General features: G+C 63.4%; 3 protein-coding genes across 3 annotated transcripts; 1 reads left to right on the top strand and 2 right to left on the bottom strand.

Moving 5' to 3' along the window:
- Window positions 1–96: 96 nt before the first annotated feature.
- On the bottom strand, window positions 97–2442 carry CHLRE_11g467777v5 (uncharacterized protein). Its single transcript, XM_043067530.1, has 5 exons — window positions 2209–2442; window positions 1795–1958; window positions 1275–1613; window positions 1112–1184; window positions 97–834 (listed from the first exon to the last, which is right to left on the bottom strand). The coding sequence occupies exons 1-5, from the start codon at window positions 2332–2334 to the stop codon at window positions 769–771; spliced, it is 768 nt and encodes a 255-aa protein (XP_042919526.1). The 5' UTR covers window positions 2335–2442; the 3' UTR covers window positions 97–768.
- A 317-nt stretch (window positions 2443–2759) lies between these two features.
- Window positions 2760–8305, bottom strand: CHLRE_11g467778v5 (uncharacterized protein). The gene is made up of 9 exons (XM_043067531.1): window positions 8066–8305; window positions 7137–7216; window positions 6808–6883; window positions 6339–6401; window positions 5691–5741; window positions 5105–5164; window positions 4635–4727; window positions 4117–4230; window positions 2760–3681 (listed from the first exon to the last, which is right to left on the bottom strand). The coding sequence occupies exons 1-9, from the start codon at window positions 8216–8218 to the stop codon at window positions 3577–3579; spliced, it is 795 nt and encodes a 264-aa protein (XP_042919527.1). The 5' UTR covers window positions 8219–8305; the 3' UTR covers window positions 2760–3576.
- A 127-nt stretch (window positions 8306–8432) lies between these two features.
- Window positions 8433–19714, top strand: CHLRE_11g467779v5 (uncharacterized protein). Its single transcript, XM_043067532.1, has 20 exons — window positions 8433–8702; window positions 8885–8982; window positions 9390–9445; window positions 9887–10035; window positions 10140–10187; window positions 10751–11013; window positions 11386–11503; window positions 12011–12114; window positions 12432–12609; window positions 13040–13126; window positions 13392–13490; window positions 13876–14133; window positions 14422–14895; window positions 15182–15409; window positions 15640–15806; window positions 16043–16900; window positions 17494–17597; window positions 18002–18053; window positions 18682–18874; window positions 19176–19714. The coding sequence occupies exons 1-20, from the start codon at window positions 8601–8603 to the stop codon at window positions 19281–19283; spliced, it is 3744 nt and encodes a 1247-aa protein (XP_042919528.1). The 5' UTR covers window positions 8433–8600; the 3' UTR covers window positions 19284–19714.
- The last annotated feature ends 102 nt before the right edge of the window (window positions 19715–19816 follow it).

Consider the following 19816-nt stretch of genomic DNA (forward strand, 5'->3'; position numbering starts at 1 on the left):
AAGTGCAGAGGCGACGGACTAGTAACATGTAAGCTGGGCTAGGCACTGGCAGGTGCGGCAGTGGCTTCCAGGAAGCAGCCAGGGCTGTAACCCGTAACATCAAAGAGCGTGGACATTCCATGGGTGCGCCATGAAATGCATGGCAGCAAAAGCACGCACACAGGAGCAAGCAACTCAGGACCGTGCTAGCCTCACACCTACTAGCTGACTTCACCTGCAACTAACTGCAAACTGCAACACCTCATCCCATGCAATCAACTCCAGCATACCACTTCATTGTTCAGGACGCTGACCGTGGCAGGAAGGCCCGACGGCGCGCAAGTCTCACAACTCTTTCAGAAAGCCTTGACAAGGCGCTCCTGCTGCACCGGCTGACTTGATGCCAGCATCAACTGCAAGCAGCAATCGTTCTGTCCACAGTCCACACCTCATCATATCAATCCGTCATACCACTCAATCATATGCTGCTCCTGTGGCATTGCCCACCAGGCGATGCATGCCGCCCAGAGGTCCACCACACCTGCGTACTTCGCACCGTCTCTATCCGCCCGGCAAATGCTCTTAAGGGGCAAGCTGCCAAGTCCCCCCCCACCCCGCCCTAAACGTTGAAGATCCTACCAAGTCCGCGCCAACACGTCTATGCTCCGCTGAAGCTACCCAGGAAATCTTACCGCCTTCGGCGGATGTGGGCAAGCAACCTTTCTACAGCGTAGATGGACGACACGGATAGCTAGGGTGTAACCTGCCTGGCGGGCTCAAGGGCGGACCTCATTGAGAGATGATGAACGGCGTCTCGCATGCAAAGCCCGCCAGGAGGGCCGCCAACACCGCATCCTGCATGAGGAGTGGCATTGCGCAGTGGTCGCGTGTGTGTGTGTGTGTGTGTGTGTGTGTGTGTGTGTGTGTGTGTGTTTAGTAACCAGAGCGCACGCACGGTGTAGACAGCGCCAAACAGATGAAATGGCAGAAACTATCGTGTGAGGGAGTACCCTAAGGTGTGTATGTGTCTCTATCTGGGCCTCCCCTGCCGATGCGAGCAAGGGCAGCTACAGGCAGGCAGCTACGTACTACAAACGTACTGCGGCGCAATAATGTGCATGCGCTAGCTCACCCGCACGGGCTCGGTCACAATCGCCTTGTACTTGGGATGGCCGGAGATTTCCCGCAGCCGGTCAACCACGGGCCTTGCGCGTGGGTACGATGGTGAGTGTTGGTCGTGTTCATAGAACAGTGCGTCGTAAGTGGTGTGAACCGTAGTGGACCCACGCGCCCACATGGGCTCGGTCACAGTCACATTGTACGCGGGGTGCCACGAGATCTCCCCCACCGGCCTTGCGTAGTGGTACGATTGTGAGGGTTGGTATTGGTCATACCGCAGCGGCGCCAGGGCGTTATGCATCACCGCCGGTATGCACGCCACGAGGGGAAGCAGCTGCGGCTCCAATCCGGCACGGTGTGTGTCGGCGGCAGCAGCACAGGCCTGCGTGCCGCCAGAGACTCTGAAAGCTGCAGAGGCGCCTCCTTTGCTGCTGCTGACACCAGTGTCACCGCCACCGCCGCTGCCGCTGCTGGTGCTGCCGGTGGGAAGGATAACAATGTTCATGTGTAGGTACCTGCAGCAAGCCGGCAACAGCAAGCCAGCAACAGCAGCACGGCAGGCGGGGCATCTGGAGGCATGCGGATGGAGGCATACGTGTGGATGGAGGGATGGAGGCATGTGGATGGAGGCATGCTAAAACTGAAGCGCGCCCCCTCCCTCAAGGTCATGCTGAACATTACGGTGCCTACGCACACCTGTTGGCCAGGGACGCCAGGTGCAGCACGTTCTGCGCGGACTCCAGCGGTGCGTCCCGCAGCGACACCTGGCTGACGTGCAGCGAGATGAAAACCACACAGGCGGAGCGCACTGCGGCCATGTCGTAGGTGTGGGCCACTCGCAGCAGGTCCGGCAGGTTGGCCTGTGCGGAGTGATGAGAGGAGCGCAACACTGAGCAAAAGAGCACCGGCAGTCACGCACCATCCCCACTCCGACCGCCACCCAAGCAAGCATGCGAGCTGGGGAGTGGCGCTCACGCCCATTAGTGGGGCAGGCGACGCCGCGCGCGCACACAAGCGTCGAATAGCGCGCGCCAGGTAGGGGCGCCTCCTTGGGCCCTAGCCACGGCTCCTAGCAAGCCTCGCTTCTGACACAGACGGCAACAGGCTCACCCAGGTTACTGGCAGCAGGTCCTCTTGCCGCAGCAGCCGGAGCACAGGCTCCCACACGGCCGCCTCCTCGCTCGCCGGCATTGGGATCACAATTTGCTTGCTGGCGCCACCACTGCCATTCCCCATCGCCTCATCGATGCAGCGGGCAAAGGACGGCGACGCGTGCCACAGCAGCGCCCGGTCCGCGAACAGGGCTTTGCCGCCCGTCTGCGGCTGACCGCTGCTGGCTTCGCTCTCATCAGTAGTGGCCGGGCTGCTTGAAACGAAACGCAGCTCCACCAGCCCGCTGCTGGTCGCGACGCGGGCGCTGCTGCTACTGCCGGCTGCCTGCTGCTGCTGCTGCTGCGCCTGTTGGTGCTGCCTCTCGGGTGGCTGCGGGGAACCACCTGACGCCTGCTGCGCACTGCTGCTGCTGCTGCAAACACGGCGGCGCGGGGCAGCGGTGCGGCGGTGGCGCGGTGCCGGTGCCGGGACGACCCGGGACCGCGGTCCCGGCTGCAGCAGCTGGAGGCCCCTGAGCCGAAGCGCACAAAGACTACTGGCCATTTCAGTGCGTGGAATAAAACAACAGGAAGCTCTGCTGGTGCCCGTTTGCATTGAGCGTCGCCTGCCCCGCGGGCATCCTTGTACCGTAACCGTACCGGGGCGTGCGTATCCCACTCACCCGCACACCCCGCACCCGGCGCCGCAGCACGCCCACCTGTGCCACCACCCACACCAAACACACCACAACCAGCCACATCAAACTGGCTGCGACTGTGTGTGTGTGTGTGTGCCCTTTTCCCCTCGCCTGCCTGTCCACCTCATACGGTACCTCTGTCTGTGAGCCTGCTGGCACTCAGGGAGCAACCCCACTCTTCCGCCAATCTGTGATTCTTTCGCCCCTCCCCTTCAAGCCCTCCTCTCTCACGCACCCACATCCACACCCATGCAACCAACTCCACACACACACACGCGTCCACCTGGCCAAGTAGCTGCTAGCTCCACCAAGTCTCGCACCTAGCTGCCAAGCTGCCAAACCACCCACCACCACACACACGCAGCCACCAGACAGCTACCAGCAGCCCCAACCATGCAGGCACCACGCTCCACCGCGCAGCAGCTCGCCCGAGAACCTATGGTGATGTACAATTGTACAGTAGCTCGCATATGCGGCTGCAGCGCGACTGTTTCCTTACGGAATTGGTTGAGAGTTAACCCCCACGACACCCATGCAGTTGCGCGTGGCGCCGTACCTTCTTTTAGACCCAACACCATCCGTCGCCCATACACCCATACACCCAACCTCCTGCACCCATACACTCACCTAGACCGCCCATCATCGGCCCATCTACCACACAATACGGCACCCATCCACCTTGCCATCCACTAATGGTTGTGCGGTGTGCCGTACGCACGGTCGCCCGCATCCCCCAGCCCGGGCACGATGTAGCCGCGCTCGTCCACCTGCTCGTCAATCATGGCCGTGTAGATCTGCATGGGGGCGTGTGTGTGTACGGCGTGTGTGTGTACGGCGTGTGAATAAAAGAAAACGAAAGCCCGCCCAACGAAGCGTGTGTGTGTGTGTGTGTTTTGGGTGGGGGGCCAAAGGGAGGGAGGGAGGGAGGGAAGGGGAGAGCGAGGGTTTGCATGCGGGGGTTTGGGTTGCAGGTGGGGGGAAGCAGGAGTCGCGGCGCCGCCGGGGAGTTGGGGAGGCGAGGGAGCGCGTGTGGCGCGAGGACGTCGGCGCAAGGGCGGAGTGGACAAAAACAGCCCCGGGCCACAACCGCCTACACCCCCAGCCGCTACGAATCCGACGCCCGTTGTGGCTTAGGAAACACTCCTCCTCCTCCTCCTGTCTCCATCCTCCTCCATCCCCTCCTCCTCCGCCTCCCCCTCCTCCTGCTCCCCCTCCTCCTCGCCACACACCTTGAGCCCGGGGAACTTGTCCGCCAGCTTCTTGAGTGCGGGCGGCGCCACCACCACCGCCACCACGCGGATGTTCTCGGCCCGGCCGCCGCGAGCCACGATGTCCTCAATCACCTAGGCGGGGCAGGGGCAGTGGGGTGGTGGGGTGTGTGTTGGAGGGCACAAGGAAAGCAACAACAAAGAATGTTTACGGTATGCAACGCGCATCCCGGGCAGGGTATTGTGGTGTGTGGGTGTGGGTGTGTGGGTGTGTGGGTGGGGGTTACATTCATGATTAATTAAGAAGTGAAGTGGGGGGGTGGGGGTTGCAGATACCAGCCCCAACCCCTTCTGTTCGTTGGGCTCGGCATATTTAACCCCCCCCCCCCGCCCTAAGCGCATGCCTCCAAAACGCACTGCCCTTCCCTCCCTCCCTCGCTCCCTCCCTGCCCGCCCCTCCGAATCCCTCCCAATCCCTCCCAATCTCTCCCCCCAATCCCTCCCAATCCCTCCCTCCACAATCCCCCCCCCACCTGCACGATGGTCCCCCCGGTGGCCAGCATGGGGTCCGTGATGAGGAACAGGTCGGTGGGCGCCAACTTGGCAGGCAGCTTGTTCAAATAGGCCGTGGCCTAGGGGGTTCAGAGGGTGGTCGTGTGGCGGGGTTGTTTTGGAGGGGGGTAGGGGAGGGGTGTGTGTGGGGGGGGGGGAGCAGAATGGGAGGGTGCAAGGGAGGGTGTCGGGCATGGGTAGGCGAGGGTGTCGGTGTGGATGGTGGAGGAAGGGGCTGGCGGGCACACAACCACTGGCACCTTGTGAGATGCCGGTTCCCACCCCAGGAAGTTGACCCCTGCCCTCCCCGCACAACTCCACACTCCCGCCCTCCTTCACTTACACGTTCATGCCCCCACAAACGGATAAACTCCCTGGTATCTACAACCGCCGCCCTCGCCCCTGTGTTTCATGAAGGGCCACCCCCTCTCGCCCCCCTCCCTCCACACACACCCACCTGCAGAGTGGCGGGGTCGCGCACGTAGCCCACGTGGTAGGTCTGGTGGAAGGGCAGGACCTGTGTGTGTGTGTGTGTGGCGGGTGGTGGTGGTGGTGGTGGTCGGGGAGGTTACATTCATGGTTACTTGGGAGGTGGAGATGGAGTTTGAAGGCTTAAGGCAATGGGAACAGGGCAAAAGGATTGGGGACAGGGGACAGCGGGCAATGCAGCAGGCATGGGAAGGTGTGCATTAGCTCGAGCCCAATGAGAGCGTCCGTGGTGAATAAGGTGAATGAGGGGCGATACTCCCAGGGGGGTGATGGCGCCACGAACACATGCGGCACGCACGGATTGGGACATGAGCTCGGCATGGCGAGTCTGAGCTAGGAGCATGGGGCACGGTTGCACGCGAACCACACAACTTCTCCCCACCCTTCAGCGCCTCCTTCGGGCCCCACTGTCCATAGAGTCAATTGGGCATGTGCCAATGTGCGGACGCAACCCCGCACCCCCCTCGCTCGGTTGCATTGGGTTTGATTTAGTTTGGGCTGGTACCGGCGAAAACCACGCTCACGCCCACAAGCGCCCACACACACGCGCCCACCTGCTGCGCCTGCTCCAGCAGCACGAGACCCGCACGCAGGATGGGGATAACCTGCGGCGTGGGAGGAGGGGAGCCAGGGGGTTTGCATTCATGAGTACTTAACAAGTGAGGGGGGAGGGAGCAGGCGGCGGATGGGAACGGGCGCGTGTTAGGAAAGCAACAGCAGGCAGGGCGTGAACAAATCCAGCGAACGCTGCCAGCCATCCTCCCCTTTCAATGCCCCCCCTAGCCCGCAACACATGGAGGCGCGGAGCCCAGCCGCCTGCTTCTCCATGACGTCTCGGCGCCCTCCCATAAGTATTATCGCTTACCATTGTCGCCTGTGCTCCGCTAGTTTGGCTTGGTTTGGTTTAGTTTGGGCTGGTTATTACAACCCGGCTTCCTTGCCCCGTCCTCCTGCCTAGCCCCCCTCCCTCCTTCCCCCCGCTCCCTCCCTCCCTCCCTGCCTCTTTCCCTCCCTCCCTCCCTGCCTGCCTGCCTGCCTCCTTCCCCTCCCCCTCCTCCCCCTCCTCCCTCCCTCCCTCCCTCCCTCCCTCCCTCCCTCCTCCCTCCTCCTCTCCCTCCTCCTCCCCTCCCTCCTCCCCTCCTCCCTCCTCCCCCCCTCCCTCCTCTCTCTCCTCCCCTCCTCCCTGTCTCTGCCTCAAGCACCTTGATGGGCTGGTCGGGGTCGCAGATGGTGGCGTCGGCAATGGCGCCCAGCGGCGTCTCCACCTGGGGAGGAGGAAGGTGGGTGGAAACCAGTGGTGCGGCGTGGGGTGGGTTACATTGATGAGCGGTTTAGAAGCGAAGCCGTAGCCAGGAACAGGAGTATAGCAGGCGCGTGGGAGGGGAATGTGTGTGCAGCAGTGGTGACGCAGGGCCCAGCAAGTGCACACACGTGCGTGTACCTCTATGCAGACACGGCCTCTCCGCTCCGCCCCCTTTCCTGCTTCCCTACCTCCCTCCTTCCGTCCTTCCCAGCCTCCCTCGAACCTGCTGCCCTATGGTGGGCTGGAACTCACATGCACACGCCCCACCCCCCGAAACACACACACACACACACACACACACACACACACACACACACACACACACACACGCTCCTCGCGCCCCCTCCCAGCCTTGCCCTCCCCCCCACCTGCTGCTCCATGGTGGGCTGGAACTCGCGCATGGCCTCATAGATCAGCAGCCGACCCAGCTCCGCACACGCCGAGCTGCGTGTACGTGTGTGGGGGGCCGTGTGGGTTTCAGCGCGTTAGCACGTAGCACGTGGCACGAGCGTGTTTGGTGTGACCCAATCGCTGGCCCATCTGCCCACACCACGTCAGACGCCTCTAGATCCAGCCCCCTTAACGCACAGCCGCACGCACAGCGCCCCCCCCACCCACCAAGCCGCCTCTCCCACAGGACCACACACACACACACACACACACACGACCACCGCCCGTCACCCGCACTCCCCCTCACCGGAACATGGGCGGCGGCGTGAAGTTGGAGCGCAGGATGGCGAGCCAGTGCTTGATGAGCGGGTGGGGCGGCGAGTACACCTGCGCGTGCGTGTTCGTGTTGGTGTGCGGGTGGGTGTGTTGGTGTGTTGGTGTGTGTGTGTGTGCGCCAGGGCCGTGTTGTAAGATGATCATTTGTAAGAGCATCACAGGTCTGTGTATGTGTGTACGCGTGCAATGTGTGACAGGTGCTGTAGCTTCGAGTGTGTCGTGGGAATCGTGTGAGGTGTCAAAGAGCACAAGGATAACATAGCGCAAAGACAGTGTATGCAATGCAGCAATGCGACGGTTGTGCGACGGTGTGAGGTGTGTGTGAGGTCTGTGGGCAGCCGCCGGTTTGAAGTTGGGCCGTGGCACGGAGTGGTAGGAGTGGGAGAGGAGGGCCTCACCCCCCAGCCTCGCCCCTCCCCTTCCCTTCGCCCCGCTCCCTCCTCGTCACGACCGCTGGAGGTAAGCAGCTCTGCCCGGCCCCCTTCCCCCGCACTACCAAAACCCCCTCCGCCACCGTGCGCCCCTGCAGCTGCAGCGCCTGCTCTGCCCGCCCCTGTTACCCCGCACTACCGAAACCCCCTCCGCCACCGCGCCCCCGTAGCTGCAGCGCCGAGGACACAACCGCTGTCTGCGCTGCTGCCCTGTTTCGCCAGGCTGCTGAGCCCCGGCGCTGGCCGCTGTCAAGAGGATGCCAGAAGGAGGCTGTCGGGAAAACGCAACGCTCGCGCCACCGGACGCGCCAACGCATCATCACAGCATAATTGCGGCAGTATGAGGGCCCAGCATGCTCAAGAATGCCCTGGAACGCGTGTGCATGGATAGTCTGGAAGCGCGAGCCACGCAGGCCCAGCGCCATTCAACCCGACCCCATTGTGTGAGGGAAATGCAGCGAACACTCACCAGCATCTGCTGAGGCGCCTTCGGCTTCGGCTTGGGCGCGGCAGGCTCAGCCGAAGCGCGCACAGGCACCGCGAGCCGAGGCACGCGCGCTGGCGCCACACAGCTGCGCCGTGTTGCACCAGAGGTCGATCTATGGACAACTAGGGACTGCATTGTGGCGACACCCTAGGAAAACGAGGAATTGCTTCTTTTCAGGCGCAAGTACAGTATCTGGTCAGCTGCTTTGTGGGAGATTAACAGAGTATGCTACGACAGCACTGATGTAAAGTCCAGCGGGGGGATATGCAGCGAGCTGTCGGCACCAATCGTTGCCGCGATGGGTCATTCTGCATTCCGCAAAACCCTGTGAGTTCCATCGTGTCCTCTGGTGTCACGTAATGTCGAAATAGGACAGAGTACTCTTACGCCAACCTGCTTTCGGCTCAGTCTGGCGTGGCAGTACCGAGACAGTTGGTTTTCGCCTTGCGCTTCTTTCGCAAAATCGACACTGTTTCCATGACGACCTAAGGCGATAGTCACACGCAGGCCTCTACACATGAGACGCACGCCGATTCTGGCGCTGCTGGCGCTGCAAGCCGCGCTCGCTAGTGCCGTTCCAGCGGCAGAGCTTGGGCTGTGGCCCAAGCCGCAGCGCCTGGTGCGTCTCGAGTCTATCTCACATCCATATCGCGGCATGGGCTATAAAGGCGGGCCATCGAACGCCGCGGCCTGGCCATAGCATAGCGCGGCGAAATGGCGGGTGACAGTCCAGGTTGCGAGTTCTCAACAACCGCCGCATGCAGCTCGCTTACGCTCTTCGTTTTTACGACCTGGACGTAGGTCGTTACTGATGAGACGCTGGCGCTCGATCCGCTTGGGCTTCCGGTCTCCTGCAAGCCCGCGCCTTGCGGGCAGGTGGTGCTCATGGCCGTGGCGCGGTGAGTTCGGCCTTTCCTCCCACTGCGGAAACCCTCGTCGCGGAAACCACCTGTGCCTCCCTCACAACCTGAGGGACGAGGGCGGGTGGGTGCTGTCGCCAGCCATGGCCGCAGCTGCTGTCGCCGCCGGGGCTGGCACCTGGCGTGGCCGTGCCAGGGGTTGCTGTTAGCGGCACTCCAAAGCCGCAGACTGCAACCCGCCCTCGCGTTGCTATGCCGCGCCGCTTGCCCCGAATGCTCTGCAGCCCCTGTCGCCTGCAACACATCCTCACACCCCTATTCACCTCCGAACACACCTACTCCCACCACGCACACCCGCGTTCCTCCTTGTCCTCTCCTATCAAACACGCACACACAGCTCTCATACCTTCACACACTCTTTCCTTCGCATTTTCTCGCGCCAACAGGTTCCGCAAGAACGCGCGCCTGAGCCACTACCGCCCCGCCACCTGGGCCGCACCGGGTGAGCGCCAGCAGGGGGGTCAGACGACTCGTGCTGGCACTGCTGCCGCGGAATGCGTGCCCCGCCGGGCCAGGCCGGGTCGGGTCGGGTCGAGGTCACGTCGGGTCGGGTCACGTCGGGTCAGGTTGGCTGGCTGGCTGGCTGGGTGGCTGGGTGGGTGTCTAGTGCCCCGCCCCACATGGCTGCGCGTGCCCCGCCCCGCTACGCCCAGTGCGCCTGGAAACCCTCCGCATTGCGTCAGTGCCTCGCGCACCAGTGCTGCTGTCCCCCGCCCCGCCCCGTCCACAGCAGCTCGGCAGCTCTTCTAGGCCCCAGCCCACCTGCTACTGCCCCACCTGCTACTGCCCCACCTGCTACTGTCCCACCTGCTACTGCCCCGCCTGCCACGTGCCCCGCCGAGCCCCACATGCTACCCCCCCCCGTTTTCCGCTCGTCGCGCAGCCGGCGCTACTGCCGGTGCCACTGCTACCGCCGGTGCCCCTGCTGCTACTGCTGCAACTGCTGCTGCCGCCGTGACGGAGCTGGTGTTGCATGTGAAGGACCAGTCTGCACCACTGCAGCTGGGGGTGGATGAGGCGTACGACATACAGGTGGGGTTTGAGGATGTGGTACAAGCCGTGACCCTGCCCAACTGCCCAACCGCCCAACCACCCAACCGCCCAACCGCTTCAACTGTACAACTGCTCGTGTGCAGGTGCCCGGCGGCGGCGGCGGCTCCGTCCACATCCGCGCCGCCACCCAGGTGCGTGTGCGTGTGTGCCAGCTGACACACCCGTGTTACGGGCGTGTTAGAAAGCACACGGGCAGGAAACACACAGGACTCTGGTTACGAAAGCTCGGGGGGCCGTGTTGTACGTACAGGGGTCGTATCTTGTTTTTGGGGTAATGTCTAGCTCCAGACAAAAACGGCCCGGTGGCCGCCGTCTTTTGTCTGGGCACATGGCGGTTTGGGGGCTTCTCCATAGGAATTGGGACAAAACCCGCCCCAAACCCGGGCCAACAAAGTCTCGCCCCAGACATTAGCCCCCGGGAGGAATGTCTAGGAAACGGCCAAAATGGCCGATTAATGTCTGGAGACATTAAGATAGGAGCCCTGTGTACGTAGTTGTGAGTGCCCCTGTGAACGGCTCTGCGTGGGCGCGGCGTCACATGCTTACAGCGGCGGCACCCTTGTAAGAAACATCCATGCTTGGAAGCCGCAGATGTCATTTAGTGGCTTCTTCGATGCATAAATTGCAAGTTCGCAACCTGACATTCTTGCACACATGCTGGCTCGCACGAACACGCACACATGAACACATGCAGTGGGGAGCCCTGCACGCGCTGGAGACGCTGAGCCAGCTAGTGGTGGAGGTGGAGGGACCGGCAGTAGCAGCAGGTGCTGGCGCGGCAGTAGCAGCAGTAGTAGCAGTGGCAGAAGGCGCCGCCGCAGCAGCAGCAGGGGGCCGCAAGGCGGCGCTACAGCCCAAGGGGAACAAGGGGGAGCTGCTACAGCCGCACGAGATGCTACAGCCGCAGTTGGCGCTGGTGGTTGCCAACGTCAGCGACTGGCCGCGCTTCCCGCACCGGTGAGCCTGAGTTTGGGTGGGTGGGTGGGTGGGTGAGTGAGTGAGTGCGAGTTAGCGTTGGGAGTTGGAGGTAGAGCTGTAGCATGATGGTTGTGATCCGTGTGATGCTGCTCTTCAATGTGTTTCATCTCGTCAATCTGCGCTTCAAGCGCCCATGTCACAATGATGACGGGCGTCACTGTCCCAACTGCACGCGTCTCCCCCCCAACGCGTCTACAATGCTACTGTACCTGGCTACGCGTTCACTCCTCAACTAATCATGAATGTAACCCCCAACACACACACGTACACGCACATACACACGCACGCACGCACGCACACACACGCACATAACCCCCTTACCCCCCCCCCTCCCTCCCCACACGCACACAGCGGTCTGCTCCTGGACACGGCGCGGCACTTCCTGCCGCTGCCGGCCCTGCGCGCCGCCGTGGTCGCGCTGGCGGCGGTCAAGATGAACACACTGCACTGGCACGCCGTGGACGACCAGGTAGGGGTGGAGGGGTGGAGGTGGAGGTGGAGGTGGAGGTGGAGGGGGCTTACAGTCTGGAATGATCAAGGAGAAACGAAATTGTGGGGGTGGTTTTGGGCAGGGTTCGCTTGTTCCATGCTTCAAGTTGAACCAGAGGGGTGCGGGGGGTGGGGTCCGGTTTCTTTTACACCGACACACGAGGGGATAGTCGGGGGGGTTGGGGGGGGGTCGCGGGTTTGGGTGTGATACCTGTGCGCTGGCTGTTGTCCTCTCCAACTCGTGTGACGCCCCGCCCCCATCCCCTCCGGCATGGTGATTGCCCCACCATTGCTACTGCGCCCTCCTCCTCCGCATTTCTTCTCCCCACCACTGCCACCCCCACCCCCAGTAGTTTGGCTTGGTTGGGTTTAGTCTGGACTGGCATTTACAATCCCACCACCCCTACGACTTCACTGCGTAAACTTAATGCGTGTAACACCCCCACCCCGCGCCCGCGCCCACGCCCACGCCCACCACCCCCGTCAGTCCTTCCCACTGGCAGCAGTGGCGGAGGCGGCGGGGCTGCCGGACCTGGCTGCCCGGGGCGCCTTCGGGCCGCGCATGAGCTACAGCCGACAGGACGTGGAAAGGTGGGCTGGCGGGCGGGGGCGCGGCTGTAGCAGGGGGGTCGGGGCCGCCACGCCGCGCAGGAAAGCGCGAGGGGAAAGGGTCGACACAGGCTTGTGTGCCGTATGTGTGATAAACTGATAATGTACGCAAGCAGTTAAGGGCAAAGCAGTGGCCCAAAACAGTGTCACATTGGACTGACGTTTGCATATGGGTGGCTGATTGCTGCAGCAATCGTAATGTACACAAGCTGTCCCAATTATGGAGCTATCCCCTGGCTTGGGCTGGTATGTACAGACCTCCCTTTTCCGACCCTCCTTCTCCACACACAAACCCGCAGCCTGGTGGTGTACGCGGCGGCGCGTGGCGTGCGGGTTTTGCTGGAGCTTGACACCCCCGGCCACGCCCGGTCCTGGGGCGCGGGCCTCCCCGGCCTGCTGAGTGACTGCGGCGGCGCCGGCGGCGGCGGCAGTGCGGGCAGCGGCGGCGGCACCACTGGCACCATTGACCCCACCAAGGTATGGTACCGTGTGGCGCGCGTGGCGTGTGAGGAGGGGTAGTTTGGATCCAGAACCCAAAGCACCCTAAGCCCACTGAGTGAACCCAAACCCGCCAGGGGTGGTATGCAGTTGTCCATAGTACGGTGTTGGGGACGGGCGTTGGGGGAGCAGTGGATTGGCTCTAGTCCAACAGCGGGGCGGAGTGGGACCGTGTGAGTCTTCCTGCGTGTGTGCGGGGCTCCGTCGGTGCGGGTCGGCTGTCGTGCTGCTCAGCGGCCGCAGCTCATGCCGAAGCGTGTGGGCGGCTTTTGCATCTCTCAATAGTACACCTCCCCGCCCGGCCACGGCGACCGAGATGCTCGCACGTGACCCCCAAAACACTCCCAACACTCCCAACACTCCCAACACTCCCAACAACCCCACCCCCAACACCCCTCACCGACCCCAGGACTCCTCCTACGCGGCTGTGGGGTCAGTGCTGGCGGCCGCCGCCGCACTGCTGCCGGAGCGCCTGCTGCACCTGGGGGGAGACGAGGTGGGGGGAGGAAGGGAGAGAGTGTGTGGGGGGTGTGGGGTGTTTAAGGCTTCACGGTCTGACGGGGGCGGCGGCGGCAGTCTGACACACTGATTCAGGACACACACACACACACACACTCTCTAATTCTGCATCGCATACACTGTCCTACGCGTAATGTTTTCCTTGTGCTCTTTAACACACACTCTCTTCACACACACTCTCTTCACACACACACACACACACACACACACACACACACACACACACACTTGCGCACCCCCAGGTGGACGTGGGGTGCTGGGCGGCTGACCCGGCCGTGCGCGACTGGATGGCCCGCCACGGCCTCAGCGGCGACGACGAGGGAGCGTACCTGGCGCTGCAGGTAGGCGGGGCGGGGAGGGGGAGGAGGGGAGGGGGGGAGGGAAAACGGGTGTGTTTGGCACGCGTGTCACCTGGCGCTGCAGGTGGAGCGGGAAGAGGAGAGGGGGGTTGCGAATACCAGCCCATGCTAAATCAAAGCAAGCCAAAACGAGCGGGGGTTTGTGGAAAAGCGGTACAGGGTGCACCGGGGGAGGGGAAATGGATGTGTTTGGCGCCCGACCTTTGGCGACGAGGACCAGCCTGGTGCTGCAGGTGGTCTCCCGGGGGTCTTTGTGGTTGCAGCAGGGGTCATCGCGCCCACGACACAAACCCGCATGAACCAACACGCACCCACGCACGCACACATTTGCCCACGCGTGCCCACATGTGCCCCCACACGCACACAGGCTCACTACATGGGCAGGGTCCTGCGCGACGTCGTCAGCGGCCGAGGCAGCGGCGCAGCAGGCGGTGCCGCTGCTGCTGCTGCTACAGCTGCTGCTACAGCTTCTGCTACAGCTTCAGATCCAGCTTCAGGTTCAGGCAGTGGTGTTGGGGGCGGTGGCGGTGGCGGTGGCGGCGCTCCCCCGCGCACCCCGGTGGTGTGGCAGGAGGCGTTCGACGTGGCGGGCGGGGCGCAGCTGCCGCGGGAGACCATTGTGCAGGTGCGGCTTTGGTGTTTGTTTTGGAGGTTTTGGGGCGGTGGTGGATGCTAGGCCGGGAATGCAAACAAAAGTGGTCAAAGGCGATGGTCAAGGCGCCACGGCTGCTGTGCCTGTGCCGCGTCTATTAGCGGCTGGAGATGACAACACCCCTGCGGCCTCACATCCCTTCCCACACATGCTGCACTCCCCAACACACACAAACCTTGTGCTCTTCGCGCGCGCACACACACACACACACACACACACACACACACACATACACGAAACACACGCACATACACGCTGCAGGTGTGGAAGTCCGACCGCGGCCCCACCTCCCGCCGGAGCCCCGGAGCCGATGCAGCCGCCACCACTGCCGCTGCTGCTACAGCCGCCACCACTGCCGCTGCTGCTACAGCCGCCACCACTGCCGCTGCTGCTACAGCCATCACCCTTGCCGCAGCTGCTACAGCCGCCTCAACTGCCGCAGCTGCTACTGCCGACGCGCAGCAGGCCCGGCTGCGGGAGGCGGCGGCGGCAGCGGCAGCGGCAGCGGCGGTGGCGGCGGCTGGCGGCTGGACCTCCTCGTCTTCCTCTGCCTCCCTGACCGACCCGCAGGCTGACGTGGCGGGCTGGGCGCTGGAGGCGGAGGTGGAGATGGAGGCGGCGGCGGCGGCGGGGGTGGAGGCGGCGCTGGCGGCGGCGGTGGCGGCTGACCCGGGTCTGGATGAGGACGAGCGGGAGGAGCTGGCGGAGATGCTGGAGGCAGAGGCGTTCGCGCAGGTGAGCGTGTGTGTTTCGTGTGTGTTGTGTGTGCGTGTGTTGCTTCATGTGTTGAAAGAGGAAATGAAAGCCCGCCCAACGTGTGTGTGTGTTTATCTTTGTGTGTGCATGTGCGTGTGTTTGTCGTACGTGGCGTGCGTGCGCGTTGGTGTACATGCGTGTGTGTGAGTGTATGAATTGCATGGGAGCGCGGAACGGTAGGCACCTTACAACACACACGCACACACACACACATGCTCGGCGTCACACATGGCTCGAGTCCGCTGATTGCGGCTTTGCACCACAGGAGTGGGTGCAGCAACGGCGCCTGCTGTTTGACTGGAGCAACCTCTGGGGCGGCGGCGGCGGCGGCGGCGGCGGCAACAACAACGCGGCAGAGCGCACCGGCGGCCACGGCGGCGGCTCCGGCGGCGCCGGCGGCGGTGGCGGAATGATGCGCGGCGGCGGCCTCCGTGCTGGTGGCGGCGGCGGCGGCGGCGCTGCTGGCGGCGGCGAGCTTGGAGAGGGTGGCATGGTGAGGGTTGTGGAAGGACGTGTGGGGGTTGTCGTGTCTGCCTACTTTCATGACTATCAGTTGTTGTGGCTCATGGACCAATTGATGAAATTCGCAGGGAGAAGGATTGGTGGCTTGGGCCTGCGGCACCGATTTCGCCCCTTCCTGACAAGAACACCCTTGCCCGTTGTGACAACGACAACGTTTGGACAATTGTGCTGTATCCTTCTTCACCATTCTCTCACGCGCAGCCGGTCCGGCGCAAGAAGAAGATGAAGAAAAAGAAGAAGATGAAGAAGCGCAAGATTGTGCCGGCTGGCGGCGGCGGCGGCGGCGACGGCTATGGCGGCGGCGGCGCCGATGATGATGATGACACAGGCGCCTGGCGCCGCCGCACACTGCTGGGGCAGCGGCTGCGGTGAGTGGGCGGGGCGGGCGCTAGCGCTAGCACACTTGCACGGCAAAACAAATATGCCGACAAACACACGAAGCTCGCTTTTGCGCGGTGCGCTCTTCCCCTCCGTCTTTCTCTTCTCCGCGGCTCTCGTCGCTTTTCCGTACACCGCAGCACGTTTGCAGAAACTTTGGACGCTTATATGTGCTGTGCTGCTTCCAACTTAATCGCCCAATTCAATCGCAAATCCCGCCGAGCAGCTTTGCCCACCCCGAGGACGCCAACGAGGCGGAGCGGCCGTCGCTGTCCCTCGCCCGGCCGTACCTGCACCCGGGGCCACACCGCGCCATCACCGTACCACGACACCGCCAGGAGCAGGAGGAGCAGGAGGGTAAGAAGCAGCAGCAGCAGCAGGTGGAGGTGGAGGTGGAGGTTGCGGCCGTGATGCCGGTAGAGCAGCAGCAGATGGAGGTGGAGAAGGAGCAGCAGCAGCAGCAGCAGCAGCAGAAGGCGGCAGCGGTGCTGCGGCATCGCGGCATCGGCTCCGGCTCCGGCTCCTCCTCCTCTGCCGCCTCCAGCTCCTCCTCCGACACCGCCTCACGCTTCTACACCGGCGCCACCACCCGCCAGCACCACGCCCAGCTCCGGACCCAACAGACACACACCCAGACGGACCCACAGCAGCAGCAGCAGGTTCAACAGCAGGGCCAGCAGCAGCAGCAGCAGGGTGAGAAGCAGCAGGAGGGCGATCAGCAGGAGGCCGACGCCGCCGCCCATGCCGCCGCGGGCGCCGCTGCTGACCTCCAGGCAGCGACCACGGGCCCGGCGACCACGGCCGCGGCTGGCGACACGGCGGCCGTTGCGGCTGCAGCTGCAGCTGCTCAGGACACGCACGCAGCCGCAGGCACCGCCGATCATGACAAGGCACACGGTGACGGCGGCGGCAACAGCAATACTGGTTACGACAGTGGCGGCGACGTGGACACGCGGCGGGCACTGGCGGCGCTGCGCGGCGCAGTGACGGCGGCGCGGGCGGCGCGGCTGGGGGAGCGGGGCCAGGGCGAGGAGCTGGCGGCGGTGACGGCGGCGGGCTTCAGGGCCATCGTGTCGTCCGGCTGGTGAGGGCTGCTGTGCGTGTGGGTGTTCGTGTGTGTGTTTGTGTGTCAGTTGTGGTTCGCTTTGGGAATTGCCTCTGATGTATCATACGGCATAAATCGCTTTTGGAATTGCTTTTGGCATATGTTTAAGCCTGTGCGCGTTTCCGGTTTGCACCGGTAACGGCTAGTACCGGTATTGCTTATGTGGTTGCTGCGGCGATAGCTCGGCGCTTGCTAATGTGATTGCTCCTGGATGGCTCTCGGAGCGCGTGGCGCTGGACGTTCGGAGGGAAGGCGGGGCGGGGCGGGGCGGGAGGGGTTTGACAGCGTGGCGGTGAGCATGTGCCGTGGAGGGATACATCGTCGTTTGTATCGTCCGTGTGTCTTCATGCGTCAATGTGTCACCTGCCGGACCCGGTGCCCCACCCCCTGCCTCATGCGCCCCCCTGTGTGTGTGTGCCCTCCCACCTGTGAAATGCCGGCCCCTGCTCCTCGTGCCCTGCGCCTCGAGCCTCGCCCCCCATACACACCTCGCGCCCCCTACTCACCTCGTGCCCCCCTACCTACCTCGTACCCGGGTGTGTGTGTGTGTGTGTGTGTCGCTCGGCGCACAGGTACCTGGACTGGGTGAGTTGGGGTCAGGACTGGCGCCGCTACTGGGCCCAGGAGCCACTGGCGGGGCTGGGCAGCGCGGCGCAGCGGGCGCTGGTGATCGGAGGTGAGGGGACTGTGGGGGGAGCGGGGCGCGGGAGCGGGGGGAGAGGTGAGAGGGAGGTGGGAGGGAGGTGAGAGGGAGAGGGAGGTGACAGGGAGGTGGGTGGTTTGCATCACTCCCGTGCGAGACGGGAGGGGCATGCACGGTGTGCGCCCGAGCCCAACGGGCAGGAGGGCAAGGAAATGGAGGGGGAGGGGGAGGGCAGCGGTACATTACAGCCCAGGGCAGTGCAGGGCAGGGGAGGGGAGGTTGGCAAGCGCGTGCATGACAAACGCGCACACGCCTGGAGCGCCCCCTGACACAACCCTCCTCTGACATCTCCCCCCCTCTGACATGTCCCGCCTCTTCCGCCCCCCCCTTCCTTAACAAATCATGCTTGTAACGCCCCTCCCCCCTTTGTGCGGCAGGCGAGGCATGCATGTGGGGCGAGTACGTGGACGCCACCAATCTGATGTCGAGGTGGGGGGGGGGGGGGCAGCGGAGGGTGGCGTGCGGGGGGATTCATATTCATATTCACACAAGTATGGAGTGGGGGCGGAGTAGAGGGTGGCGTGCGGGGTGGGTTAGCAGCGGGCGCGTCGCCAGCGGAGCGCTTTGTCGCCAGGCAAGGAGTAGACTCTACGATGTATGGAGACCACCACCCCAATCCGCTGGGAAGTTGGGAGCGATATGCGCTTGAAGCAGTGGTCTTTCCGCTTCACCTGGCCCTGGTGCTTGGAGGACTCCTCCTGGACTACCGTACCTCGAAGCGGGCCAGGAAAAGTCCTGCAAACACCAGGGCGAGGTGAAGCGGAAGGACCACTTCTATCTTCAAGCGCATCACTCCCAACTTATTGCTATATTGCTGTTGCAGCACGTGAGTTCGGCGCACCACATTCATTTCCTCCACGCACGCACCGGGGCGGGGGTATCTTGTTGTTTATTCAGCACACGGGTGCCGACGCTTTTCCTGCCAAAACACTGTACGTCTGTACCGTAATGACACGTGGGCACACGGGCCCCCCATCATCACACTCCCTCACACGCACATACATACAGTATACACACACCCCTGAACCTTAGTGTCTTCTTATTCTCTCCAACACAGGACATGGCCGCGCGCCAGCGCCGTCGCGGAACGGCTGTGGTCGGCGCCGCTTGAGCCCGACAACAACGACAACAACGACGACAACGACAACAACACCCAGCGGCAGCAGCAGCAGCGGCAGCAGCAGCAGCAGCAGCAGCAGGAGGCGGAGGAGGACGCGGCTGCGCGCATTGCGGTGCACCGCTGCCGACTGGTGCGTGTGTCTGAGGCTGGGGGCTCCGCGGGTGCTCAAACCCAGATCCCCTGGTTTGAGGCGGTTGGGTAATGTCTGTGATGCGTTGGGGTTTTGGGGCGCGCCCCGTCGGCGTTTGCGATCTACCCCACCCATTACTCATCCTGTTAGCTCGTGCTGCGGCCTGTAAATGCACCGGTTTGCCCCCGTACCGCCGCTCCTTCCGGTACGCCGCCGCTGCATGACTGACTCCACCGTTGGACCTGCCCATCTGTTTGCTAACTGCTTACCCCCAACCACCACCGCCGCCAACCGCAAACAGCTGGCCCGCGGCATCCCAGCCCAACCGCTGGCGCCCGGCGCCTGCCCCAATGACGGCGACTTCGATGACGTCAGCAGCGGCAGCAGGGAGGAGGAGCAGGCGGAGTAGACCGACCAGGAGGGGGGTAGCTGGGGGCGTTCTGGGGTGTGTTAGGTGTGTAGTGTGGGGAGGCGTGTCTGGTGGTCTGGTGGCCCGTGGTCTGGTACAGCGCGCGCGGCGTCGTGGGGGGGCGGCCTGTGTGGTCTGGGCGGGTGGTGAGTTGGGGCGGCACCGCGGGCGATATATGCTTGGATTGCGTGCAATAGATTAAAACCGTCGGCACGGTGGTTGGGTTTTATCAGAGAGACAGATGGGGTAGCTAGGTGGGTTAGGTAGATCGGGGTGAAACGACTCAGATAAGTGCATTCAACGGGAATGTTATCACGGTGCATGATTGCGAGGGGATTGAAGGAGAAAACCACGGGCCGTGCACGACTGCACGGGTGTTCACATAATTCTGGGTGATCCGTGAGTGCCTACGTGCAACGACCTACTGATCCGCACCGTCCCCCAGATCCGCGCCTCCCGCACGGCCGCGGACGCTTCCAAGACTCAGTCCCAACCTACCGGTATTCCAAGCAATCGGTGTGTCGGGGCCCCCG

Source organism: Chlamydomonas reinhardtii, chromosome 11 (genome assembly GCF_000002595.2).
Source record: "Chlamydomonas reinhardtii strain CC-503 cw92 mt+ chromosome 11, whole genome shotgun sequence".
Taxonomy (NCBI): Eukaryota; Viridiplantae; Chlorophyta; class Chlorophyceae; order Chlamydomonadales; family Chlamydomonadaceae; genus Chlamydomonas; species Chlamydomonas reinhardtii.

What these genes read in the sequence shown, in the direction of transcription:
- CHLRE_11g467777v5 (XM_043067530.1), bottom strand. Translation starts at nt 2,334, where the DNA reads ATGGGGAATGGCAGTGGTGGCGCCAGCAAGCAAATTGTGATCCCAATG. An exon ending in CTGGCGTCCCTGGCCAACAG is followed by an intron (nt 1,614 to 1,794) that starts GTGTGCGTAGGC and finishes GGCTTGCTGCAG; the next exon opens with GTACCTACACATGAACATTG. An exon ending in TTGTGACCGAGCCCGTGCGG is followed by an intron (nt 835 to 1,111) that starts GTGAGCTAGCGC and finishes CTCCTCATGCAG; the next exon opens with GATGCGGTGTTGGCGGCCCT.
- CHLRE_11g467778v5 (XM_043067531.1), bottom strand. Translation starts at nt 8,218, where the DNA reads ATGCAGTCCCTAGTTGTCCATAGATCGACCTCTGGTGCAACACGGCGC. An exon ending in AGCCCACCATGGAGCAGCAG is followed by an intron (nt 6,402 to 6,807) that starts GTGGGGGGGAGG and finishes CCTCCTCCCCAG; the next exon opens with GTGGAGACGCCGCTGGGCGC. An exon ending in GCGACCCCGCCACTCTGCAG is followed by an intron (nt 4,728 to 5,104) that starts GTGGGTGTGTGT and finishes TGAACCCCCTAG; the next exon opens with GCCACGGCCTATTTGAACAA.
- CHLRE_11g467779v5 (XM_043067532.1), top strand. Translation starts at nt 8,601, where the DNA reads ATGAGACGCACGCCGATTCTGGCGCTGCTGGCGCTGCAAGCCGCGCTC. An exon ending in TGCACCTGGGGGGAGACGAG is followed by an intron (nt 13,127 to 13,391) that starts GTGGGGGGAGGA and finishes GCGCACCCCCAG; the next exon opens with GTGGACGTGGGGTGCTGGGC. An exon ending in GCCACCAATCTGATGTCGAG is followed by an intron (nt 18,054 to 18,681) that starts GTGGGGGGGGGG and finishes TCTCCAACACAG; the next exon opens with GACATGGCCGCGCGCCAGCG.